The 27,106-nt window shown below is 36.8% G+C and overlaps 2 protein-coding genes across 4 annotated transcripts; both read right to left on the bottom strand.

Moving 5' to 3' along the window:
- Window positions 1-370: 370 nt before the first annotated feature.
- On the bottom strand, window positions 371-8,330 carry c11h5orf24 (chromosome 11 C5orf24 homolog). Of its 2 annotated transcripts, none has more exons than XM_028032297.1 (2): window positions 7,827-8,330; window positions 371-5,305 (listed from the first exon to the last, which is right to left on the bottom strand). In XM_028032297.1, the coding sequence occupies exon 2, from the start codon at window positions 5,192-5,194 to the stop codon at window positions 4,541-4,543; it is 654 nt and encodes a 217-aa protein (XP_027888098.1). In that variant the 5' UTR covers window positions 5,195-5,305; window positions 7,827-8,330; the 3' UTR covers window positions 371-4,540. The 2 variants fall into 2 exon arrangements, with proteins under 2 accessions (XP_027888098.1, XP_027888097.1); XM_028032296.1 differs by having other exon boundaries at window positions 371-5,199; window positions 7,827-8,327.
- A 999-nt stretch (window positions 8,331-9,329) lies between these two features.
- ddx46 (DEAD (Asp-Glu-Ala-Asp) box polypeptide 46) lies at window positions 9,330-26,895 on the bottom strand. Of its 2 annotated transcripts, none has more exons than XM_028032293.1 (23): window positions 26,739-26,895; window positions 26,385-26,552; window positions 25,208-25,330; window positions 24,323-24,428; window positions 24,075-24,243; window positions 22,570-22,814; window positions 22,388-22,498; window positions 21,150-21,315; window positions 20,340-20,460; window positions 19,109-19,284; window positions 18,899-19,020; window positions 17,700-17,778; window positions 16,868-16,950; window positions 15,580-15,744; window positions 13,942-14,104; window positions 13,652-13,845; window positions 12,933-13,070; window positions 12,705-12,854; window positions 12,399-12,626; window positions 11,652-11,870; window positions 10,904-11,048; window positions 9,807-9,880; window positions 9,330-9,696 (listed from the first exon to the last, which is right to left on the bottom strand). In XM_028032293.1, the coding sequence occupies exons 1-23, from the start codon at window positions 26,753-26,755 to the stop codon at window positions 9,649-9,651; spliced, it is 3,210 nt and encodes a 1,069-aa protein (XP_027888094.1). In that variant the 5' UTR covers window positions 26,756-26,895; the 3' UTR covers window positions 9,330-9,648. The 2 variants fall into 2 exon arrangements, with proteins under 2 accessions (XP_027888094.1, XP_027888095.1); XM_028032294.1 differs by having other exon boundaries at window positions 24,335-24,428.
- Window positions 26,896-27,106: the final 211 nt, after the last annotated feature.

Here is a 27,106-nt window from a genome sequence, read left to right as displayed (position 1 = left end):
AGAGCACTACCTACAGGAGATCTGATCTCCTGCAGGTATCATAGATACCCACCCCCAACATGGACTATTCACATTCCTACATTCTGGCCTGACGGTCAACGGCCACATTTACAATTGAAGAAGGAATGCTAATTTGAGCCATCAGAGTCGTCAGGGTGGACTCAGGGCCTTTTGGCCCTGTTCAGCCATTCTGGGGAGAAATCGAAAACCCAGCCATTCTAGTGATCATTACATAGTACTTAAATATTACTACATCTATAAATGTATTTACACTGACATACACTGTAAAAAAAAAAGGATTTTCAGACACTGAACAACAAACACTACACTCAGAAAAGCAAAACCATCATAAAAGCAAAGAAAAAATTACTCAAGTGTTTTTTTATTTTATTTATTACACAGCTTTTCAACATTTCACAACAATCATGCAGGAAGAGTATGGGAATCTGTACAAAGCTTTACAAGCTTTGCCAATCACACAGGAATAACTGGGCTTCACATTTTCTCCAAAACACAAACGTGAGAAAAAGCTGCAGGCGGTGAGACACAAAACGGTAACAGAGATTAAACTATTCATAACTGGGATCCTTGGTTTGCAATGTCTTGCTTAAAATAATAATAATCAAGAATTATTTAGGTATTCTTTCTCCTCCTTACAAACAAACAGTGGATCTCAGGCCTAATATTAGCTGACACAATGTGCTTTGATGAGGTATAGTTTTTCAAAATTCATACCAACATCTGTCTTTTTAACAAAAAAACAGCTTCAGTTTAATATCTAAATCCCAGAAAATAATTAAGATACAATATATGAACCAAACTTTCACTCTATTCTCATTTTTACCAGCTACATCAGGTTTTATAGAAACTTGGAGCTGGTTCTTGGGATTATTTATTCCATAGTTTTAAGCTAAATAAATGTTAGCTTTTATTGTTAGCATTTCACAATAACAGATTAAAAGTCAGATTGTCACAAAAACGACACAAATCATGATAACTCTTATTAATGGAGAGTTATTAATAATAATTCTACATTAATAAAAACCTTCTGCTACAGTAAAGACAGAAAAATTACATTTAATTGTTAGCGCTAACAAAATCATGCTAATGCTAGCTCCTCCTGCTAACTAGCAGGATGTGAAGCTATAAATTATTTTAAAAAGAAAGGATATTGTTTGGAAAAACAACACATGAGATCTTTAAAATATTCCAGAATATTAAATATGTAAGTTTTACAGTATGGATGGATTCAATGGCCTTATTTTAACAAAATCTTGTAAAGACAAAGTTAATATAAAAACCGCCAATATTTATGACAAAGGTAAAGACTAAAACTCCCATTTAACAATTTAGTTAAAAATTAAACTACAACAGTGGAAATTAAGTTGTTGTTTTTATCTGATGGAGGTTAAATATTAGTGTTAAAAATAAAATACAAATCTGAGTTCTGTCTCTACAAACAAGATCTTCAGAAAATTTAAATTGTGATACACAGAAATACAAAGCAGATAAACAGTGCAGAGAAATCTTTAGTGTTTTATTATTTCTACATAGATTATTTTTAGTTTAATTGCTGTTAACGATTCTTTCTCGAATTAGCTATTTTATTTGGTAAAAAGAAATGCCTTTTCTGTTGTGCATTTCTTTTGTGAATGTTTTGAGAAAACGGGACAGATGTGTGAATCTGATGGTGCAGCTGGACTTTATGCTAACCCAGCAGAAGCTAGCTTCACTGTGAAATGAAAACATTAAGTCTAATAATACAGTCAGAATAATTTAGTTTATACTTTTATCATGAGAGTTTGAAAGAAAAAAAAACTGATTTAAATCAAGAAAATGGATTTTAATGTTTGGTGTCAAAAAGGAAACTTAAATCTGTGTTTATTATCCACATACAAAACTTCAGAGAATTAAAATCTCTACAATCTAGATGGAAAGTGTACATTATTATTTTGTGTTTTGTTTCACCACAAATTATATTTACTTTTAATAATGCTATTCAAACCAAACTCATGCTAGCTTCCTTCGCTAGCTGTGACGATGTAAACTGTTTCTGATTTTGGGTCAATTAAATGAACCTCTCAGGGACAGAGTTACACTTCAAAACATTTTCACAAAATCAGGACAAATCTTTCAGTTTCACATTTCTGAAGGACTTCAGAAAATTAGACTGAAGATTAAGACATGAGGACAAAATGTAAATATAAAGACAGCTGATGTTTAACAATAAAGACTAAAACTAGCATTCCTGTTGCCATCCTGACACATACTTTGAATAAAAAAATGATTTAAACCAAAACGTATCGGTTAAACGGACAAAACGTTGTACAAAGAGGATATTTTTTTTCACAACATAACAGATTAATAGAAACATCAGACATAATGCAGATGATATGAATGCATTCATTTTAGCATCCAATGCAACAAGTTTTACTTCACCCATGTTTAGTTTATGATATTGGACTGTTTGTTTTTTGATTTACATTTTACACAACAACTTAATGTTGAATCGAACCTTTTGAGATGCTGCGTTCTTTGGTAAAGAGTTAAAAAAAAGTTTTCTGACTTTTTCAGTACATTTGTTCACACTGCACAGATAATCCAAACATTTAATAAAATGCACACAAGTTAAAAGACCAGAGAAGTGAAAAGCATAGAATACATACGGTAAATTATTGCACCAAATTTACCAACTTTAAATGGTTTCCAAGAAGAGCAACTTAAAGTTGAACTAAACTTGGACTATGCCATATTTCTGGATGGGTCTTCATAAAAACATTTCCATATAGTTTGATTTCAGGAGCTTAAAGGCTTATGATGAAACTAGAAACAAACAAAAATAAATAAGACAAATACATAGAAAACTGGAGCTTATGTCACAATGACAAAACAAACAGAGTTTATCTTGTAAAAATTAAATTGCTGATACATAATTAACAAGTTCCCAGACAGAAAAGTGAAAGAATTTTATATATTTTAACAAATATATCAAAGTAATCCAGTCTTTAAGGTTAATGTGATAGTCATGTTTCTACTCTGATACTTATTGGAACAATTAGTCAGAAACAAAGAAATAAGAAACATGGATTCATATTTATTCCTCAGATATTTTCTGATTTCAAAAAGCATCTTGTTTATCTACAGTTATTAGTAATGAGGTAATGTTCATCATATGTTGAGATATAACTACATGTGGATAATGTGTAGAAAAGTATTGGCTCAAAAAAATCTACTAATGAAACATAAGTGGAGCGATCCATCGTTTGGGAAAACCGCTGAGAATTTTTTTAAAATGCTGAATTTCAAAAAGAAAACAGAAATGAACTAATTAAGTTTAAAAGGACAAATTGAATTCTGCAGGATGAACAATTATCCAAATCTTTCCTGTGAGAAATACTGAAAGAGAAAATAATACACATAACAGAAACAAACATCACAAAGACGGATAACAGTCGTATTTGTCCCAGTCTGCAGGCCGAGGGAGCCGCTAGACAAAAATATGCTAATAACAATAAAGACATTTTGGAGCAACATTTTGAGTTTCGGTCAGTAGAGTTCAAATAAACCGAGTTTATCTGAGTTATGGGGTTTAAAAGAGTCCAAATGATTTCCAGATTAATTTTCTGGGTGCAGAGAAAATCCCAGCCTTCCTTCTCTTCTGCTGAGAATCTCTGTTCACGTTAGCTTACAGGCTAAATACATTTCATAAAACGAATAAACAGATTTAAAAACATAACTTCAAAAGCATTTAAGCATCAAGTGAAAAGTTTAGCAACAAAAAAACTGAGATCATCCAGGCAGAAACATGGCTGGAAGAGAGATGCTTTTTGTGAGCATAAAGTTTATCAAGTGGGAAAAATGATCTCAGGTTTTATTTTCCATGTGAATGGCTTATTAACATATTTATCAATGACTGGAAGAGAACATAAACATGAACAACAAGCCTGAACACACCTGAAAGGAAACGTGATGACATGATCATATTTGCCCTTTTCATGATAAGAACAAGAACGAAACTCTAATAACGTCACATTTTCTTTATTTCTCATCCTCAGTCACATGATCAACAACTGGAAGTTACTACTGCCAGAAACCACGAAGAAGAAGAAGAAGAAGAAGAAGAAGACAGGAAGTGGTTGGAGGATGATGGTTTTTAATAACTTAAGTGTGATTTTATTTAATTATGTTTCCTATTGAATGGAAATACCGCAATCGTAACATTGTGTTTTTGACAAAGTTTTGCACACATTTGTAATTGAAGCGCAGCTAATGCAGAAATTAATTTTCCATTTGAAATGGTTTTAAAATGCTACATATTTAAGTGGAGCTGCTGCTCTGACAGGCCACGGCCTTCTGCTGTCCTTGTTCCCATGAATCTGTTGGAGATCTCCAGCGTTAGCATTAGCATTAGAAACAAACGGTGGTTTATCAGGCGGCAGGCACACAAATGACACCAAGACAACAAGAATTTTTTCTAAAAAGTGTCACAAATCAAAATGGCAGCCAGCCCCAACAGGAAGCAGCGGCGTTCCCGGCCAGGTCAGGGGGAGGTGGAGACGGTGCAGAGCCGGTCCTCGGCGGCCGCCTTGTCTTTGCAGGAAGGTTCACAGAGGATGTCTTTGTGCGGCAGAGGGTAGGGGAACGCCGCCGCGCTGCAGCTGCTGCTGTAAGCCAGTTTGTTGAGGCGGGACAGGCCCTTGATGCTGCCGGGGGGTCGCCCAGGGCTGACCTTGTACCCCGCGGCCCGCGTGGTGCCGAGCGGCCTCCCCGGGCTCGTCTTGAACCCGGCAGCCCTGGTGGTGCCGAGGGGCCGCCCGGTGCTGGTTCTGTACCCAGCCAGCTTGGTGGTGCCCAGCGGCCGGCCGCGCCGGCCCGACTTCCCGCCGCCTTTGGTCTTTTTCTTCGCCTCGCCGGGCGTTTGCTCCGAGCCTTTCAGGCCAGGTATTTTACCAGGTGCGCGCGGGTCAGCGCCCAGAAGGTCCTGTCTGTGGCACCCCAGCGGCTTGTGGCTCTGGGCGGGTAAGGCCATCGGCGCCAGCGTCATCTGCAGGGAGCCCGGCGGCGGAGGCGGGTAGAACTTGCTGGGCTGCGAGGCGCAGAGGTCGAAATGAGCGGCGGGGTGGTGAGCGTCCTCCGCCAGGCAGGACGGCCTGCTGCTCATGCAGAAGTCGCTGCTGGTCACCTGGCGCATCATCTTTGCTGGGGGTCAAAGTAACGAGTCGTTACTGCCGAGGAAACGCCGAGGAACTCATGGCTCCAGGGCTTCAGTCATGCAAAGTGTTTGAGGCGGACTGAATAACTGTGACTGGTAAGGAAAATAATTTAGAAAATCAATTAATCGTATGATAAACTAAAACAAAATCAATTTTCATTTGAATGATTTATTGTTTTTCTCTTTCTAAAAAAAGAATGATAAAAGTTTTCAGTGTGATGTTTTATTTTTGACCTTTTTTGAAGGACAATTTTGTTTCCAAAGTTTTCATAATTCATTTTAGTTTTTGACTCTATAGATTTATTTATGTTGGATATTTAACATGTCTTCTGGTTCCAGTGTTAAAATGTTCATTAGAATTGAATGTTTATTGATCTTTGATCCTCTGTTCTTATTATGCCAATAACATTTTTTACTGGAAAATTGTCTCAGAACAATTTTATCATTTATGGCAATAACTTCTGGGAAAATTTATCGTCCAGCAAAATCTGCTACCTAGAAAATCTGTGTCTATCTGCCGATGATGTGTTATTATTTAAAGACCCAAAAACATTCCAGCTCTTATTAAACATCTGATTTTCTGCACTGATATACAAAATTAGAAATAGATTTTTATGTTCAATACACTTTCAACTGTGATTTTTTTTTTAAAGTAATCCAACTCATCCTTTTTATTGTGAGTCTAATATTCCTATTTCTAATAACTGCACAGTATTTTCTGTTATAATCTTGAACAGTATAATATTATTATTGTTTATCTTGTTTTTATATATTTTTAACACGTTTTTGTGAACTTTAATAAAACTGTTTCTATTCTATTCCTCAACGACGGAAACAATCAAAAATAATGAATCAATTCAGTAAAATTATTCAGTAAACTGAAATAAATCTGCAATTCTTCTGTTAGATAATCTGAAATAGGATTAGATTAGATAGGATTATATCATCCAATGTGGACAAACCGAACCACCACCTCTCAATGAACGCACTGATCCACATTTTTTACCTTTCGATACGATATCGGAGGTTTAGTACCGACCGATATCGATACAGATTGACTTAAAATGTTTCCTTTTTTAAACACAGACACAAATTAACTGAATTACAAATTATTTGATAACCTGAATCCACCAACAGCTTCTCCAGTTTGGTCAAATATGTAAAAACAACTTTGACCTGTTCAGTCAAAGAAACAAACCGACTAAAAGAATACGTTAAAATAAACTGCAATAAACTTCCAAATGACTCAGAAACTGTAATTAGGAATTATAAATTAATGTAAAATAAATAATCTCACTTTCTGGCAGAAAAGCAAAATGAAAAAACTTCCTCAAATTAATTTTATATTTTCCATGTTAGTCAACCAACTAAAAAATGGTTTAAGTTCTTAGACGGTAAAATCTCTACATTTTAGTGGAAAAATAAACCACAAAGAATAAAGTCATCAAATCAAAGCAATGTAGAAATTCTTGCAAATACAAATCTGGAGTTACGGCCGTTACACTCTAAAACCAACAACTCAACTTTTTAGTAATAGATCAATCACATGTTCAATTAAAATGAGATCAATAGTTTGAATTCTGATTATGTATTAATATATTTTGAGACATAAAAAACTTTCTTTATGGTTTTCCTTGTTCTGTTTCATTTTGGATAATTAACATATCTTCCAGTTTCAGTGTGAAATGTTCTTTACAAAATTAAGGTTTATTGGTCTGAGGCTGACATAAAGCAACAGTCTTCAGTCAGAGGATTCTTCAGATTCACTGCAACACTGACGGCTACAGCATCACCATCCACAACAACGTTTAAGGGTTTTTGAATGATCTGAAATATAATTTGAATTTTGGATGAAGAAATCATATGTTAATTGTATTAAACATAATTTAAATGTATGTGGTGTCCAAATTTACATTTGCTTTAAATGGGGGAAGAGTCTATGGAAGACCAAAACTGGCATAATTAAAAATAAAAGCAGAAGTATATATATTTTGTTCTTCCTTTTCCTTATCCATACGTTTTGTCAAGAAATGAAATTAATATGTTTCCTTAAATGTATATTTCTTGGTGAAAGGAAGAAAAAATAAATAAATAGTTGAAAATATGTGTAAAAGGAAAAACTTAATATATATTTCTGCTTTTATTTTTAATTATGTCAGTTTTAGTTGTCCATAGTTGTCCCCCTGAAATCTCTTTGTTGAATAAAACATTGACCCAATTTTCCTCCAACATCAGAACCTCGAGAAAAGTGCAGATTTCCCTCCGAGCAAACCAAAAAAGCGCAGATTAATCAACAAACATAAAGTTAATTAACATTTTACTCTCTAAATATCTTCATTTGTTCTCTGCTGGGATTAAATCACATCAACAATGACGTTAGAGTGATGTGGAGTTTACTATCAAATACATCATCTTTACTGTTTTCCATTCACAAATAAATACGCGCACATGGATTCCGCATCTTTGCGTCCAGACACAAAAACCGCTCGGTGACTCCGCTGCCTCCAGCCTGGTTCTGGCCCGGATAGCGGTCCAGCAGAAAACATGGCAGCATCACGAAAAAAGTGACAATATTTTAAGTAAGAAAATCCTAAAACTCTCGGGGTTACTGTACCTCGATTGTTCGCAGATCAAGCGGAAGGGTTAAGGAGAAAAATGATCTTTCATCCCTCAAAGCGGGAGTCGGTCCATTTCCCCCCCCTCTGTTATTTTTCCACCTCACGGCTCGGTTCGGTTCGGTTCGGCTCAGCGTGAAGTCAAACACATAGAACCGGTTCGACGCGAGCGGCAGCGAGGCCGAAGAAACGGTTCCTTTATTCCTCTGCTCCGGCGGTTTGGATAAGAAACGCAGCCATTTTCCATTAAAAATTAATAAGAACGGAGAGCGCAGTCTGAGCATGCGCACAGCGGCCGAACAGCGGCCGCGGTTTTCCAGCCTTTCCGCTTCATGAGCCGCTTTGACACGAAAAACCGGAGCGATTAACAGCCGCAGGTGAATGAAAACGGAAAACGTTGCTTCATTTTTAACAATGCTGTCGAGAAAACGTCAGTAGCTGAGTGGTAACGCTTTCTAAACGCCGCTCGCTGTGACGGTGGGAATTCCGTTCCTTTTTAGGAGATCCGCATCATTTGGCTCATCACACCAAAGTGATTCAGCTTCCAAAAAGTTTGTAATTTCGTCCAACAGTTCAATAAATGTGAATAACATCGGAAATGTACTTCACTCTTACATGTTTCTGATCACACAAGTTTTAATATCAGACAAAGAGTACATTAAAAAAGCAGTTTTGAAATGACTTCAGTTGTGAAAGTATACAATCACCATGATTACGTTCTGCTGTGATTATTTATTACTGCATGCCTGAATGAATAAATAAAGAAATTGAACCTGTCTGACAACATGAAGTAGGCTACAAGATGTAAAATTAGTAATTTGTAATTTTACAGGGAATCATTTGAAAACTTTATTCTGGTTGTTTATGTCAGATTTTAAATTTTGTTTTATATCAAACATTTAAGATGATTTTTGCAGCACTGTTGATTTATTACATACAGGTCGACATATCTGAAACATTTATTTCTGCTAATTTGAGCTATTAATAGTAAAATAACATAAATCAGTTAAATCCAGATGTGCAAAATTATTTATCTTCCAACTTTAAGGGCCAAAACTGCCACAAGTCATTACTTACACAAGTTATTAGAGTATATTTGTGATTTAATATATTGTGATTTAAATAACATTTGAAATGCATACATTAACTAAATGTATATTAAACTGTTTCATGAATAAATGTATTTTTTAAGTCTGTATTCACTACATGTACAAAGCATCCTGAATTATTTAAATACATATTTTATGTCATGAATTTTTCTCAACTGTGAAAGTGAGTGGGAGGAGCAAAATGAGCAATTTAGTTTCATTGGTTAATTAGTTGCATGGCAGCCAAACAGAGAGAGGGTAAAATCTGATTATGACTCCAACATAAATATAAAGGATTAAAAGGAAGCTGTTCATTAAAACGAACCGGCAGAAGGAGTCGGCTCGGTCGCCACAGACACATCTGGATCCCACCTTATAAATAATATAAAGACCAAGAGCTGCTGAATAATTAACTATATTTGAGCACATTGCGTTTATTTCTTCAGCAACCAGAAAACTAGAAATATTTTATCTTTGCATCAACATTATAATATCTGTTAACAAATTTGATTTAAATATGTTTTCCATTAAAAATAAAAACATTCTTTAACCAGATCATTGGAGAAACGTGTTGCTTTAATGTTAAATGTGGAACGAGAGGAAAAACGGCTAGACAGTCGGGGAAATACAAACTAAATCAATGAAACATTAAAACACAGATTAAAATATTCATCATCCACTTTGATGAAACTGCCGAGATAAACGTGAGATCGGATTATCCTCGCCGCTTCCTCTACAACACTTTGTAGCGGCCTTTGCTTGTCGGCTGGTAGGAATTTTGCTAAAGGCAAAAAGGAAAAAAGAGACAATTACACATTTTAAAGAGTTTAAAACAGCTAATGTCACTTGTGTATATTCAACCAAAAACATTTCATCTGTAACAACACATACTAATCTGATGAGCTCTTCCTTTATTAGTCGTGTAATCTCCGTTTTGGCTTTCTGCACAGCCAGTTCACTCGCACCTAAGAAACAGAACAGAAACACTTTACTAGCAGGAAAAACCTCAAAATCAAAGCTTCTCTGAGAATTAAGGACTTAGAAAGTCCTTAAACCCTGAAACTCAAAAAAAGTCAAGCAAATAAGAATTGGCACACACAAGCATATCACTTTAAAATGTTCGTGCATTTGTTTCCAAAGTGCAAAACTTTTAGTTATCAAATATTGTGCAAAGTAAAGAGGTTTTTCCAACATTTTAGACACACAGAGAAAAATAACTTAAAAGTTCTTAAAGACTTTAATTAAAGTATAACTAATTAAAGACTTTGTTCACTAAAGAACAAACTCAGGATGCACCGATTCACTTTTTCACTTCCGATACCGATATCTGAGGTTTAGTATCGGCCGATTCCGATCCGATACAGAAAAACAGCTGATTGACTTCAACCATTTCTTTTTCCTTAAAAACAGATATAAATGAACTGAATCACAAATTTATTTGCGAACTTAAACAAATAGTTTCACTATCTGGTCAAACATGAAAAACAACTTTAATTTGTTCAGTCAGTGAAGTTAGAATAACAGCCAATGGGAAATAGATGATAAAGAAACTGGCTAAAGTAATCTGTAAAAAAATAAACTGCAACAAACTTTCTTCCCAATGGTTCAGAAAGTGTAGTTAGGAATCGTAAATATAATGTAGAATAAATAATAACGTACAGAATCAAACTGAATAGATCTGCCCTTTGGATCAGCCACAGAATTGATACCTGAGCTAGATTTTTTATAATACTGGGACCAATACAGATATTGATATCAAAACAATTAATCAGTTTCAGTTTTTTGGTATTTTTCCCCTTTTATAAGTCAGAAACTGAACAGGTGTGCAAATAAGAACAATAAAAAGCAGATCAGCAAACTTGATATAATAATTTTGGGAAGTGGGCGTGTGCGTGCGTGCGTGTGTACCATCCAGAGATAAAACAACAGATCACCAGATGATTTATTCTGTGTTGAGTATCTAAGTAGGAAGCAGTAAATATTCTCACTCTCAATAGCCAGATAAATCTTTCGTTCTCCCTCCTTCGGCTCTTTGCCTGGAGGGAAATACGTTCCTCTGATGGTGATGGCCGCCTCAGAGTATTCACCAATCCTCTGCAAAGCCTCTTTAGACGTCACCTTCCACCGGGCCGTCTGCACAACACAAACATAACCACAACAACACTTTCTGTAAAACTACACAATGAGACGGCGGCTTGTCAGAAAAACATAGCTAATGCACATTTTTATTTTGTTTCTGCCCAGTTAAGAACAATTATTTGTTTAAATATCAAAATTGATCCAGTAAAAATGTTTAAATATCCAAAAGAAAACAAATAACTAAATTTTTTTTAAGGATAATTTTGTTTAGAGATTTCATGATTAATTTTATTTGTTGTTTTGTTTGAGACCAAAACACCAGACTGGAGACATTTTCATCCAGTTTTTGGTAGAAAGAGAGAAACGATAAATAATCCAAGTGGTAATTATTGAACTTGTTTTAATTTATTATGCGATTAATTGATTTGTTATCAAATTTAACATTTGTAACATGCTGGATATGCAGGATTTTGTTGGTTCTTTTTACAAATAATTCATACTTTAATCTGTTCTAAGTTTTTTTCATATTCTATTTAGAGGGAAGGAATAACAGCCAAAACGTTACTGTGAACAAGTAAAACAATAATCTTTATTTTTTTGAAGGAACTGAAACGAGTCGATCGATCAGCTGATTAACTGAGGTGATAAATGGCTGACCTGAGGGAAGTCGTTGATCTCCAGCTCCTCTTCGTATCTCTTGACGGTTTCGGCCTGTTCAGCCGCCTGCCGCTCCTCCTCCAGCTTCTCCACCGGCGTGTAGTTCAGCTTGGCGTTGATCTTCTCCGCCAGCTGCTCTGCGATTGTCTTGGCCGACACCGACGGGGTCATGATGGGGTCGCCGCGCAGGATGGCGTTGGTGGCCTGCTGCATCACGTCCTGCAGGTACAGTAAAACACACAACCAGTTAGGTAGCAACTAGTTACATTTACTCAGCTACATTTAGTGGATTAACTATTTTGGAAGAAATTTACTTTCCTCAGTATTTCTACTAAACTGTACTTTTTACTTTTACTGAAATACTTAAACACAAAATACAAAGAATTTTGCACTCTCTAAAGAGTACAAAAGTCTAAAAATGTTTTTGGAAAGTTTGTGGCTTTTGTCAAATAGAAATTATTTTTGTAATTCTAACTGACCTAAAACAAAAAATGTTTATTCTAACTTAATTTCATACAGCGAGAAACAAAATGTGCATGACTTTTCATAAAGTGTATGAAAATATCGATTTCCAAATTTAGTCTTTGAATCAAACATTAGGTTGGACTTTATTACAAAACTGTGCAGTTTGAATCTTAACCATTTTCCAAACCTTGAAACATCAAAATGAGACCGAAACAAAGAAACCTCAAGTTGTTTTTTCCTGCCTGGATCTCGGACAGAATGGCCTCCTTCAGCCTGACCCACCTGAGCCTCGGCGCCCAGGTTCTTCTGAGCGTTGATCTTGAGCGCCAGCCTTTTGGCCATCTCCAGCTTCTGGTTGTTTCCAGCGGATCCGGGCATGAGGCCCGCCGGGCCCCCGGGGGCCGCCGATGAAGCCGTGACGGCGCCGGCGGGACCGCCGGCCGCGCCGGGAGCCGACAGGTCCTTCACCCGCTTCTTAGAGTTGAACATGCTTTCTATTTGCTCCTCGATCTGAGGGAAGGAGAGGTTGAAACGTTGCAGGATTATAGATCCTTTACAGCGTTTTCTAACTTTCAGATCGCTCCTCACATCCAAGGCGCCGTCCTCATCGTCAGAGTCCTGCAGTCCCAGCGCAGCTTTCTGCAGCTTCTTCCTCTCGTTGGCCAGAGCGTGCTCCGTCTCATCGAACTTAAAGCCTTTCCCTGAGAAGCCACTGCTGCTCTTAATCACCTTACCCTCCTGCATGATCAGGAATATTTAAGGCTCAGAGACGATTTAAACAGAATTGATTATTCTTTAAATGTAGATTTATCTCACCGCCTTCTGCTGGTCCTTGAAGGAAGCCCACAGCTGCTCCAGTTCTGGAGGAACGGCTGAGCCTGACAGCTCCAAGGCCTTCAGGATGTCGCCAGCGTAGCGAGCCTGGTCCTCTGTGATGAAGGTGTAGGCGTAACCCTACCAGAAACAGATCATTGTTAGTTCTAGAAATGCAAAAAGAAGCAATTAAGAGAAGGAAAAATCCATTAAAAGAAGATGAATCTAACTCTGATCACACCTACAAAGCTCCCCTACAGTTTGTATCACATCACAGCCACACACTAAATAGATACGAAATCGGGAAACTAAATATCGACTCGAGTTAATCTACTGTTAGCTAAACTCATCAATCAACTAAAAATGAATTAATAAGAGGCCATTTTTCTTAGTTTTCTCTTGTATCAAGAGGACCGACGGTCTTTCCATAAAATAAAGTGAATATTTTTCATAACATGCAGAAAATTGAATAAGAGTAAAAATATTTTATGATAAAATTACTAAAGTACAGTGTAGTAAAAATACTTCTAAAAATATATTTTTCAAAAAGTTACTGAAGTAAATGTTATTGAGTAAAGGTAACTAGTTACTACTCATTAATTTTAATCTGGTAAACCATTCGTCCACATGGACAGACTCCTCAGAGTTCTCTGGTTTGTCTTTCCCCCCTCAGCAGCTTTATTGGAGCCCAGAGCAGAGTTTGAGGAGTAAAGGTGTCGGACCTTGTTGCCCGCCCTGCCGGTGCGCCCTGCCCTGTGGACGTAGTCCTCATAGTGGTTGGGGCAGTTGTAGTTGACCACCAGGATGAGCTGCTTGACGTCCAAGCCTCTGGCCGCCACTGAGGTGGCCACCATCAGGCGACACACTCCCGTCTTAAAGTCGTTGATGATGCTGTCTCGGTCGTACTGGTCGATGCCTCGGAGGAAAATGACGACAGGGAAACTCTCAAAGATCAACGGCAAAAGATTCAACCGAAATACGAAGCACATGTGTCCCGCCGATCTGAGTTTACCTCCATGTAAAGACAGGCAGGGGTACGAGGCTTTCATCAGGTCCTTCAGCAGGCCGTCTGCATGCTCCTGTTTGTCCACAAAGATGATGACGGATCCTTTCTCCTGGTAGTGACCCAAGATCTCCAGCAGCTTCAGGAACTTCTTCTCCTCATCAATCACCAGCTGACAGCACACAGAAAAGAAACAGAGAGCGAGAAAATGAAACGTATATCAAACTATAAACTGGAGTGGTTCCACTGCAAAAACATTAAATCTCAGCAAGTATTTTTGGTCTAAGTTTCTACATCACAGTTCACCAGAAATAAGACAGAACTAACTTAGAGGTAACTTTTCAGCAAGATACAGGAGCTTGTTTTAAATAAATAATTTCTGATGAAAAAGTTCTAGTTCTGATGTCATTTCACTTATAACATCAGAAAAAAAATGTTTTTCTAAAAGTCAATCTGTCAGTGCAACTAGAACTTTTTCAATAAATGTTAATGAATTATTGACTTAAAACGAACTCCTAAAGTTACTACCAAACTCTGTTTATAAGTAACTAGTCACATTTATCCAATTACATTTACTTAAGGAACGTTTTGGAAAAAAATTACTTTTACTACACTGTACTTTAGTAATTTTATTATGAAATATTTCTGCTCTTACTTGAGTCAAATTTCTGGATTTTTTTCCCACTGAATGAAAATCAACAAGTTTTAACCAGAAACAGACTCAGACACAAACCTGCAGTTTCTGTTAAAGTTTAACAGGTTTGGAAACATTTTATTTATCCTGGTTTTATTATTTTTTGTTACTTATATGAATTATTGCCATTTTGGTTCTTAAAATACCAAAATTTCCACTTTATAACTTTATATTTTGGTCTGTCTGATGATGTAATTTTAAATATTAAATGATTATCTGATCAGTTACTCAGACTTCTTACCAAACAGTTTTTGAGTAATTTCCTGGATGGCTACTTTTTGCTTTTACTTGAGTAATAATAATAATAATAATACATTTTATTTGTAACGCACCTTACATTTCAAAGAAATCTCAAAGTGCTACAGAGACGAAAATAGATTATAAAACATACAATAATACATCTCACACCAAATAGTAACAAATTAAAACTTACAATTTAAAAAGCTAACAAATCTAAAAAGCCTGTTTAAAAAGGTGTGTCTAAGACCTTTTTTAAAGGCCTCCACACCTTGTGGGGCTCAGAGACTCTGGGAGGACGTTCCAAAGCCGCAGAGCTACTGCCTGAAAGGCCCCGTCTCCCATGGTGGGAAGCTTGGTCTTTGGTTGATGCAGGCGGTGAGAGGAGGAACGAAGGCTTCGAGAGGTGGCATGTGGTATGAGGAGTTCATTGAGGTAAGCAGGGGCAGTGCCGTGGATGCATTGATAGGTGAGCAAACAGAGTTTGTAATGAATTCTTTGTTTGATCGGTAGCCAGTGGAGTGCTTTGAGGAGTAGAAACATGTTAAAGTAGTTCTACTCTTACTTACTTGTAAGTTAGTTTTGTCTTATTTGAAGTGCAGTAAAATATTCGCACTAGAAACCAGATAAAATACTTAGTAAGGTTTCTTGTTTTTTCAGTGTAGATAGAAGGGGCGTGTAATCTCTTGAGAATAATTCAGATTAGGATTATTTACCACGTGCTGCTCCACATCTGAGCAGACCACACTGCGACCTCCGACCTGCACCTCGATGGGCTTGGCCAGGATCCTGCGGGCCAGCGCCTCCATGGCTCTGGGGAAGGTGGCGGAGAACATGACCGTCTGCCGGTCGGGACGCACGTTGTCTACGATACGCATCACCTGCACCACAGTGAAAGATAAATGAGATTTTTAATGTTTTCTCTCATTTATCTTCAGAAATTCTAAACAACAGTGCAGCACAATGTCAATGCTCACAAACCTTAAACTTTTCCGCATTTTGTCATTGCAAACATTTTACTTAAGCTTTAGGCAATAGAACAACACAAAGGAGGACATGTTTAAAAGATTATAAAGAAATGAAACATTTAATCTGAGAAGCTCAACTCTAACTAAAGAAAACCCAGAAGTAAAAGTAATAAGATTACACTATCCCCACTGTGAAACACGGTGGTGGCAGCATCATGCTGTGGGGACAACAGAAGCAAATATTCATGTGTTAGAACGGCCTAGTCCAAGGAGCTATGGAGAATTTTTACTGACCACGCGTTTTCATTTTTTCTTGTTGCTTCGTCCAACTTTAAGTCAAATCAGATCCGGATGCACCAAAATCTGCATTTTATCGATTTATAAAACTAATAATAACTAAATACATCAACACAAACTCAAGACAGACTCAAAGAACAGACAAGAAAAGCTTTATAAAAATCTGATTTTTGTGGCCGTTGAGAACTTTCAACATGTTTGGACATCTCTGGCCTAGTCAAAGCCCACAACAAAATCCAAGAGAGAACTTGTGGCAAACCTTGACACTTTCCATACAATGTAGTTGAAGTTGGAGATTTTTAACAGCAGAGAAACGAGGATCTATAAATGATTGAATCCTTTCTGTGGGACTTGGATAAATGTTGAGAGGACGACTCAGGCCTTCAGGCTTCAAGCTCATGGTGTGATCTCATTTTTCTCTCCCCAGAAATAAAAAAGTGTTTACAAAAAATACAGTGCAAAAATTACTGCCAATAAAACAGATTTTTTTTAAAATCCTCAATGAAAGGACAGACACAGCAAACCTGCAGGTAACGCTGAAATGACTAACTTTGTTTTAGATATGTTGATGTTGACGTGATGTCCTGGCCGTTGCTTTGCTAGCAGTAGCTTCTGCTTATGCTAGCGCCGTGCGCTAACTGTTATTTCATTGAGGACAAATCATTGAACTTTTGTCTTGGGGAAGATGTGATTTAAAAGCGTTCAGAGACGTTGCTGTCGTCGGGATAAAAACACCAACCTGTGGCTCAAAGCCCATGTCAAACATCCTGTCTGCCTCGTCCAGCACCACGTACGTGACCCTCCGCAGGTTGGTGACCCGGCCTAGACGCCAAGGAAGAGGAGCAAATCGAAGAACAATCAGCCATCAGGAGAATTCAGCTCCACAAAAAAAGCAGCCTGCCTTTTTCTAGAAACATCCAGCTAACCTAGCAAACAGCCGCTTTCAGGATGAGGCTACTTAAAGTTATTTAATATATTCAAATGTCAAAATATATATTTTTCCTCCTATGGCTGCATTTCAGATTCCTGACTCTGCTTGTCTCTGGTCTTGCGTACCATCTCAGGGACATGAGGGACCTGAAAAAGTCAGAAAACTGCCTCAAGATACAAAACAAGAGATGGAGCCCATCACCTACAAGGGAAACAAATTACAGATTACCTCGCATGTGTGGAAACCAGACACAAACCCTGGTGTTACCATTCACAAATACTAACAACATGTGGCATTTAGCATGCTAACATTTATTCCCAGAGAGTTCGTTTAACATGCTGTTGGACCATCAAAACAGAGATAAGTTTATTTATAGTAATAATTACATGAACGGTCTAATCCAAGTCCCTGATAGGAGGCATCATGAACGACCCAACCTGGATCCCACCTACCTGTGCTCGCCCTGATCTTCAGGAAACTCATCACTGTCTTGTAGAAATGACTGATCCCAAAAGCGGTCAGATAATGTCAACAGTTTAGTAAAAAAGGCACTGGTGAGGATAAAAACTGAGACCAAAACCAAAACGATACTCAATCACATCAACATCTCATGGAGGAGGATAAATTCGGCTGAACTCACCGCTGTTGGCGCCCAGCATGTCAATCATCCTCCCTGGAGTGCAAACGATGATCTCTGCTCCGCGCTTCAGCTCCGCAATCTGGAACCAGCAACGGCAGAAAAACTCAGGAAAACTTCCACAAAATCACCTTCAGACAAATATAATCAGCATCTAACTAAAGCTGAAATCAATACATATCAGAGCCAAAAGTATCAGAGGATGCAGCTTAAATTTGACTTTCAATATCGGTAGATTCAGTCTGTGTAGAGTGTTTAAAAATACTAAGATTAAACATAAAACTTCAGACAAAATACAATTTAAATGTATTTAGTTTTTATAAAGGTGACCAATGATGCTACTGAGGGAGATTTAAGTTCTTTAAATATTTTTAAAGACTCCAAACTTTCATTAAAAGAGATTATTTTACTTATACAAATAGGCAGAGGTGGTATAGTTACCAAAAATATTACTCAGCTAAGAGTAGAAATACTTCAACATATTCAACTCAAGCCAAAGTAAAAAGTAGCCGTCCACAAAATTACTCAAATAAGAGTAAAAAAATTATTTGGTTAAAAGGTTTACTTAAGTACTGAATAACTGATCAAATTATCAATCATTTAATGTTTAAAAATTACATCATCAGACAAACCAAAAAAAAAAGCTAAGTGGAAAATTTGGTACTTTAAGAACCAAAATAATAATTTATGTAAGTGACAAAAAATAATAAAATCAGATAAAATAAAAATGTTTCCAAATCAGTTTCTTTCAATAAAAAACTGATGAAACGTTAACAGAAACTGCTGGTTTGTGTCTGAGTCTGGAGGGTTTCTGGTTAAAACATGTTTGATTTTCATTCAGTGGGAAGAAAATCCAAAGATTTGACTCAAAAGTAAAAATACTTTATAATAAAATTACTCAAGTACAGAGTGGTAAAATACTCCTAAAGGTAAATTTTTTCTAAAATGTTACTCTAGTAAATGTAACTAGTTACTACCCAACTCTGTATATGTAATCAGTATTTGAATATTTCAAGTTCTTAATTAGTATCAAAAAACCCTGGATGAATAATTTCAGCCTAAATCAGTAATTGGATCCATGTTTCTTCCTCCACGTCCCTCTGCTTTCGTTTCCTGGTGATTTGATGAATATTTTCAAAGCAGCTGAGTTAAAGCTCTCTGGCCGTACGGAGTGAGGCGGCTTTGCCTCATGGTTTTTGTACCTGTTCGCTGATTCCTGTCCCTCCGTAAACACACACCACTCGCAGCCCCAGCGGTTTGGAGAACTTCTTACACTCCTTGGTGATCTGCAGAGCCAGCTCTCTGGTGGGAGTCATGATTACAGCTGTGACGGAAACAAAGGGCGTCCATCAGTTTCCAGGCTGCTTTATACGCCAATAAAACATTTATTTATTTCTGACATGGGGCCTTACAGATGGGCCCCTCTCCCTCCTCCAGGGGGCGCTGGTCCATGATGTGGCGGAACATGGGCAGCAGGAAGGCGATGGTCTTCCCGCTGCCGGTCTTGGCGATGCCGATCAGGTCTCTGCCGGACATGATGGCGGGGATGGCCTGGGCCTGGATAGGCGTCGGCTTCTCGTACGCCTGCCTGGTTTCATCGATAAAACAAAACATGAAGCAGCTTTCATGTCACTGAACACAGGAGCCTGTCGCAATAAGAAGTAAATCAATTAGGATGTTAAGAACATCATGGTACAAAAATATGTGAGTGATTTTATATTTTATCATGTTCGAAATAAAGAAACAATTTAATCGCATGATAAATGAAAACGAGCTCAATAATTTCCATTGGCATAATTTATTGTTTTTCTTTTTCTACCAAAACCTGGAGGACAAAGTTTCCAGTCTGGTGTTTTGGTCTCAACTAGGACAATTCTGTTCACAGAGATTCATATTTTTTATTGTTTCTGTTTATTTATTTTCGATATTTAAAATGTTTTCCAGTGTCAATTGATCATTAGTATTTAAATTAATATTATGGCCATTATTAGCATTATATCACTGGAAAACGGCGTCAAAACAACAATGTTATTGTTTATAGCAATAATGTCTGGAACAATTTATCATTATTGTGACAGACCTCGTTGTCACAATTAATGAGTTGAAATTATTCCATTAGGGCTGCAAATAATGATTACTTTAGGAATTGATTAACCTATCTATATGTTCTGTCTTAATTTCTGCTCTGAGTTTGCTGTTTTTTTGTGAGTCTGTATGCTGCAGTTAACGATTAATGGTCATTAATCATTTCAGCCCTAAATTCCTTGTTAATTTTAGTAATGTGAATCTGACACAAGACTTAAAAAAATGTAATTATCTGAAAACCAGGACATCCCCCTTGAGTTTAATACCCCTAAATAAGCATTTACCTTCAGCAGTCACCAAATTAGGAAATAAAATCCTCTGGTGGACTATTTAAAATTCATATTTATGAAGTTTTTCTGTTATTTTGTGTACATAAACATAAAAACATGAGTAAGGTTCTGTATGGTTTAATAATTTCAGACAGGATTAACAGGATGGGGCTCATAGCTTTGTAGAGAATTATAAAAATATAACTTTAACTTCCCTCATATTTTAATTTCTGTATTTTCAAGTAAAAAAAGTAGTAAAATAAGTAAAAATGAGAATCTTATCTCTCACTTCTTCAGGGAGTTGAGGATCTTCATCGACACGCCACACTGGACCCAGGTCCTGATGGGTTTGGGACAACCTTTGCCTTTGACGGTGATGCCTTCCAGCTCCAGCCTGTACGCGTTCACCTCTGGAAACAGATGGTCATAATTCATTTAAAGAGGACAACTGGTCGCTTATCTGGTAGAAATATCACTTTGAACATCTAACAGTGATCAATTCTGATTCCTGCAGCCGGTTAGGATCGCTCTATGGTCCATTCAAAACATCTTCATTACAACTTTTACATTCAATCTTTATTAGATACTCAGATTTCACTCTGAGCTGTTTAAGAGTCTCTGTCACTTTAAATCCAAAGCTGCTGGCCACGCCCCCAACTCAATATCCACACTCACAACAAAATGGCTGCAACAGATGCACAATTATATAACTGTGCATGTTTGAAAAGCATCAGTGTAGCCTCCTGCACAGCTAAACTCTTGTCTGTTCCAGCAGCCATTGTACAGCGCATACAGCGGGAAAACCAGCTGACCAAACGGGCTGAACTGCACTGGGGTTGCTAAGCAACAGGCAGTGCCAGCTGATTTGTTTCTTTCCAGACACCCAAAAATAAAAAAATAAAAACTTATTGAACAGCAGCTGGATGTTTTTTAAAGCTTATTCTGATTTCAGAAGCAGCAGAAATCCAAACTGAAGAACAAAAATTTGCAAAATGTGAATTTTGAGTAAAAGTTTCCCTTTAAACTACACAGTTTTTCCAGTGGAATCACCAACAGTGACTGGGAGTGTGTGTTTGTGCAGTCAGACGTGAGGACCGACCCTCTGTGGTCATCTTGGCCAGCTCAGGAACTTCCACGTAGAAGTTCTTGCGGTACGGCTCGTACTGGATCTTGGTGTGGTCGACCGGCTCCAGAACTTTCCTCTGCTTGGTCTGAAAACCCGTCAGAGCCGTCTGCAGGTCCACCTCCTCTTCCTCCGACGAGTACTGTCAGAGGAAGACAGCATGTTAGGCACCAGCAGCTCAGAACTTACATCCAACTGGTTTTCACAACAAATCCAGTTTTAACAGATTTTTTTCCCTTGCTTTACTTTCTAAAAAAGGAATTACAAATGACAGAATATTTTCAAGAAGTGGATTTTATTTCAATCGTCTCTTCTCTGAGCTGCACGACGGAGGATTAAGCTATGAAAATGTTTGTTTCATTATGAAAATATAATTATAATATTAGCAGAAAAAACATCTTATGAGAAAAAAGTTGTTTTTAAATAAAAGTTAAAATCCTATATGATCACCTCAGGTTGGTTATTTCTCAGTTGTTGTTCATCAAAGTCCTGATATTGATAATTTTATCAATATCAATCACTTTTAAACACTTTATTCTTGCAATATTTCGGCTATATTGTCATATTACTACAACTCTATTCCTGTACTGTGACTTTATCTCATGATCAAAAACATATTATCCTGACGTTTATGTTTCAGTGTAGAGATAAAACAAACAGAAGCTTTGAACAGGCGATCAAACAAAATGGCGGCTTTGGGTGTTTTATCGCGCTAAACGATAATATTGTTGTTTTGAGACCATTTTCAATTAATATAATGGTAATAATGGCATAATAATAATAGAAGAACAAATTCTCAAAGATCAAACTTTAAATTCTAATGAATATTTAACTCTGGAACTGGAAGACATTTTAAATATCCAAAACAAATCAAATGAATTATAAAGTCTGTGGAAACAAAATTATCCTTAAAAAATGTTAAATTGAGACTAAAGCAGCAGACTGAAGATTTTTATCATCCAGTTGTTGGTAGGAAGTGAAAAACTATAAATCATGCAAATGGAAATTATTGTGTTGGTTCTAATTTATCATGTGATTAATTGATTAATTGATTTATTGCTCATTGCGACAGGTTTGCTCTGAACTCTGAGAAACAAAGTACAGCATTGGTGATGAGGAAAAAAACATCCAGATTTTTCCAAAAGTTAAATGTTCAAACACTAAGAATCAGGCCAATAGATCACATGGAGTCATTAAGCGGGTCTCCGTCGCACCTCCATGGCGTCCTGGTCGTTCTCCATCAGCTCTCCCTTCTTCTTGTGCGTCATTGGTTGTTTCTTGGTCTTTACCACCGTCACCACTTTGGTTACCGTCGTTGCTCCTTTCTGTTGATTAAAACAAATCAATATCTCATGGAAATAAAACTTTTAACTTCCTTTAAAGTGAAGCCGCTCACCTTATCGTTTCCCTTCATGGCTCCGATGTTGAACTTCTTCACTTCCTGTTTGACCTCCTCCATGTAGGCGTCCAGAGGATCCACCTCGTCCTCCTCTTCCTGCTGCTCCATCGGCGCCTCCTTCTCAGCCTCGCCCTCCTCCTTCTTCACTTCCTCTGCATCCTTCTCTTTTCCCTCCCCTTTTTCTTCCCCATCCTCTTCATCTTCATCCACTTCCATCAGAGCAGGACCCTCCTCATCATCATCTGATACAAAAAAAAACTGTTTTTATACTTTTACAGTATTTTTACCAGGCTACCAAGTTAAACTTCTGGATTTTCTTCCCACTGAATGAAAACATGTTTAAAAGTTTGTGAAGTGTTTTATTGAAAGAAACTGATTTGGAAACATTTTGTTTTGTCATTTTTTGTGACTTAAATCAATTATTGTCATTTTTGTTCTTAAAATACCAAAATATCCACATATCGTCATATTTTGGTCCGACTGATGATGTAATTTTTAAATATTAAATGATCGATAATTTGATCAGTTACTCAGTACTTTAGTAAACTTTCACCAAATACTTTTTCCTTTTACTTGAGTAAAAACATGTTGACTTGTTTCTACTCTTACCTGAGGATCATTTTTGGGAACTTTCCTCCTCTGGAGAAACAACAACACAAATGCTGCAACTAACAATTATTTTAGTAATCGATTATTCTGATGATAATCTGATAAAAAAAAATTCCATATTCTGCAGATTGTTTTATTTAACCACTTAATTTTTTTAATTAATTAATATAAATACATTAAATGATGCAGAAATGAAACAAATTGATACTTTAAATAATAAAACATTGTAATGCCTGAAGTTTAACAACATAACCTTCCTTTAGTGAAAGTTTGATTATTCATAGTGAAGGAAGAATCTGCAGTTAAAGATTCATGTGGAAAACGTTTTGATTGATTAATGATTGGATATGAAAATGAGATTAATATGAGATTTTTTTTTTAACCGCATGAAGCTCAAACTGTTCCATTTGAGGAGTTTTGTGTTTTTATCTTAAAGGAAAATCTATATATTTACTGTTCAGTTTTTATTGCTCTGAATATGTTGGTTTTTTTCTGCAAATGACCGTTTTTTATTTTTATAATTTTTTTTGAGTGTATTCTCCGGTTAACGATTAATCGATGATCAAATTAGTTGACAATTATTTCAAAAATGGATTCAGTCCTGCAAAACAATGCATATTTATGCAGTGGAAGAAACGAGACGATGGTTTAAATTTCAATTTCCAAATTCAAATCTGAAAAGTGTGGCATGGCAGTGAACATTTTAAAACAAAAGTTATTTTGTAGGTCAAAAATATTTGTCAGGTGCAAAGTTTCATCTTCCAAGTATCCAGTAGAGTATTTTTAAATAGTGATTAGTAAATTGGTTTTATTTTTAGTAACAACTAAAAACATAAGAGATGTAAAATATTCCCATGTTTGGGTAAATTTCCTGGTTTTTTTTTTATCCTTACCGTCATCGTCCTCCAGGCTCCATTTCTTGCCCTGTTTCATTTCTTCCAGTTCTTTCTTTATCTCTCCAATGTTTTCAATCGCCTTCTTCCTCTGCTCCTCTCTCCATTTCTCCACACGCTCCTTCCTCTTCCTCATTTCTTCCTCCAGTTTGTTTTGGTCAAAATCTTGCTGCAAAGACAAGAAATGATCAGGTTTTCCTGCCATCATGAGGGAAACATCTGAGCTCAGTAAAATCTGGGAAACACACTTTTGAACTTACGTCCTCCACCTTCTCATCTTCTTTCTCCTCTTTCACCTTCTTCTTCTCAGAAACTGGCTCGACGCTCTCCTTTTCCTTTTCTTTGCTCTTGGCTCTGTGGAAACAAAACAAAACCAAAAAACATTTCATTGGAGTTTAATAAATGCAATAAATTTCATCATTTTTATGGTGCATCTACAGTTTTGATGGCTTTCTTTCTTTCCTTTATTGAACCATTTTAATTCTCTTTGTAAGTTAATATTTAAAATAATATATGATATGAAAGTAATCTACTAAATTTCAATGTGGAAAATTCACATCAACAGATTAACTTTACGTAAATTCCTTAATCTCTAACTTTGTTAATGTGTTTCACCCAAAATGAGGATTAGAATCAAAACTACAGTCAGATTTGAGCATCTCTGAATTATCTTATTATGTATCAAAATATTTTACTGTCAGGCGAAATAAAGATAATTGATATTTTGCTGGTCGATAAACGATAATATTGTTGTTTTGGAACCATTTTATGTAACATAATGATAATGGCACATTAATGCAAGTTCACCCTCTCAAACCTTTTTTGTAAAAAACTTTTTATACTGAACAGGAAAATAATTTAAATATCCAAAATGAAACATAATAATGAAAAACAATAAATGAAACAGAGATAAAAACTACACATAACAGAAACCATAAATAACATGGATTATGATGTCTCTCTAGACAAAATTAATCTTCATCAGAATGAAAATTATTGAGTTTTCAATTGATTAATTGCTTATCAGTAATTGCTAGGACTGGAAACCAACTGGGATGAAATGTTTCCAGCAGCCTGGACCTGGGAGAACGAGACACTGTGAGCTTTTCTGTCCCAGAAAATTAGAAACTCACTTTTCATCTGACTTCTTGCTCTTTGCCGGGCTGCCGGTTCGGGACCTGCGAGTTCGACTCCGACTGCGCGATCTCTTCCTCTCCCGGCTTCTGGACCTCCTCCGGTCTCTGCTCCGGGACCGCCTGGACACCGGACACAGACACAGGGGTGAGAGAAATCAGACAAGAAATAAAAATATACCTTCAATTAAAGCATGAAGGCAGCCGCTTTTATACTGCTGCTAATTTAATCTGATTTTCTTTCCATCAAAGGTGATTAGTTAATTCAACAAGTCGGTGATTTTCTGCTCCTCAGTTTGCAGAGGTCAGAGGTCACGAGTAAAAACCTCCGTCTATTAATACTGCAAACTATCAGCATTTTTAAAAATATCCACTTTTTATCACGGCCGTTAAAAGTGAAATGATTTCACTCTCACTGTACTGAAAATATATTTTTTTTCTCCCCACCAGGGTCTTTTGCGGTTTCTAGTGTCTCTTATCTGAAAGTAGGCTGACAGGAAAGGGGAGAAGACATGCGGCAAATATCAACGGGTCCAGGAGTCTCTAGGCCTCTAAACGTGGGTCGCGCTGACCCCTACGCCACCACGGCAAATATTTTTAACGGTTATTTTTATCTCCTCCTATCTTACTCATAATTACAGTTTGTTTGTCTAAAGCTTTGATTGCATTTATAATCCAATATGACACTCAATATCTTTTTAACTTCAAAAGAAAGGGGCATCTTTTACAAATAAATTAATATTTCTGTACAAACTAATTTCACAACTTTAAACATTAAGCATTTATTTACTTTTTATCTGCATAATTACTAAAATAAATGTATACTTTTTGTGCATTTTACTTACATTTTACTGTGTAATTAGTTTGGTCTACATGTCTAAACTTTAATTATTAAAGAAAATCTATTAGATTATATTTTATTAAAATATAGCAAACATTTTTGATAAACTACACTGACTTTTAAAGTTAATCTGTAGTAAATTCTTTGAAAAATGAAGAAAGTACTCAGAAGTATATTCAGTTAACTAAACTGTAACGAATTACTAAATATATAGAAATAAAACAAATATAAACGCGAATAAAACAGGTCAAGATTTCTGTAGCTGCATACAGAAGCTGAAAGTTGCATAAAGTTCATTTTTGTTGCCGTTTTCCCGGCCGGGTGACCGGAACGTACCGGGCTCTCTTCCTGTCTCTGGACCGGGACCTCCTGCGGTCTCTGCTCCTGGACCGATCCCTCCTGCTTCGGTCTCGGTCGTCTTTCTTTGAGCGCTTGTTGTCCGGGGAGCGACTCTTCGACCGGGTGCCCGACCGGCCGCGGGACGCTGAGCGCTTCCTGTAGTGTCTGTTGGCGGAGGAACAACATAACAAACGGGTTTACTTTCAAAGGAAAATCATAACTAGCCTCAAATTAAGCAGCAAGAGTTTGTGCAACAAGATCCGTTTTAGCTAGCATGCTAATGTTAGCATTTCACATAAAACTACAAATTAAACGATTAAAACGTTAATTAGGCAAGAAATGTGGACTCACCTGGACTCACGTCCCATTCCGACTCAACTAGAGTTGCACTAAATGAAGGTCAAATTGATTTAAAGAAACTAATGCGTCTCGAAATGCAGACGATGGTTTGTTTGTGTCGCAGAAACGTATGAAAACTGCGACAAACATGTAGTAAAAATAGAGAGAGCGCCCTCACGTGTTCGGAGGTTGAACAAACCATCGGTAGATTTGTTCCTGATTTACTGTGGGAAAAGGTGTGGACGTTTAATCAGAAATTTTGATAAATAGCAAAATCAGAGATGTCTCCTTTAAACTGTTACACAGATTTTATCCAACTAATCAATACAGTATCAAATATATAAAACAATAGACACAACTGTAAGTTATGCAAAAAGCAT

This window comes from Xiphophorus couchianus, chromosome 11 (assembly GCF_001444195.1).
Source record: "Xiphophorus couchianus chromosome 11, X_couchianus-1.0, whole genome shotgun sequence".
Lineage (NCBI taxonomy): Eukaryota > Metazoa > Chordata > Actinopteri > Cyprinodontiformes > Poeciliidae > Xiphophorus > Xiphophorus couchianus.
The sequence above is the reverse complement of the archived record's forward strand: the minus strand, read 5'-3'. Positions and strand labels throughout refer to the sequence as shown.

Excerpts from the sequence above, each read along its gene's own strand:
- c11h5orf24 (XM_028032297.1), bottom strand. The coding sequence starts at position 5,194 with ATGATGCGCCAGGTGACCAGCAGCGACTTCTGCATGAGCAGCAGGCCG.
- ddx46 (XM_028032293.1), bottom strand. Across the intron at positions 24,429-25,207 it reads AGCAAGAAGTCAGATGAAAA|AGCCAAGAGCAAAGAAAAGG; the intron begins GTGAGTTTCTAA and ends TTGTTTCCACAG. Across the intron at positions 24,244-24,322 it reads TGGAGGACGTAAGTTCAAAA|CAAGATTTTGACCAAAACAA; the intron begins GTGTGTTTCCCA and ends TTGTCTTTGCAG.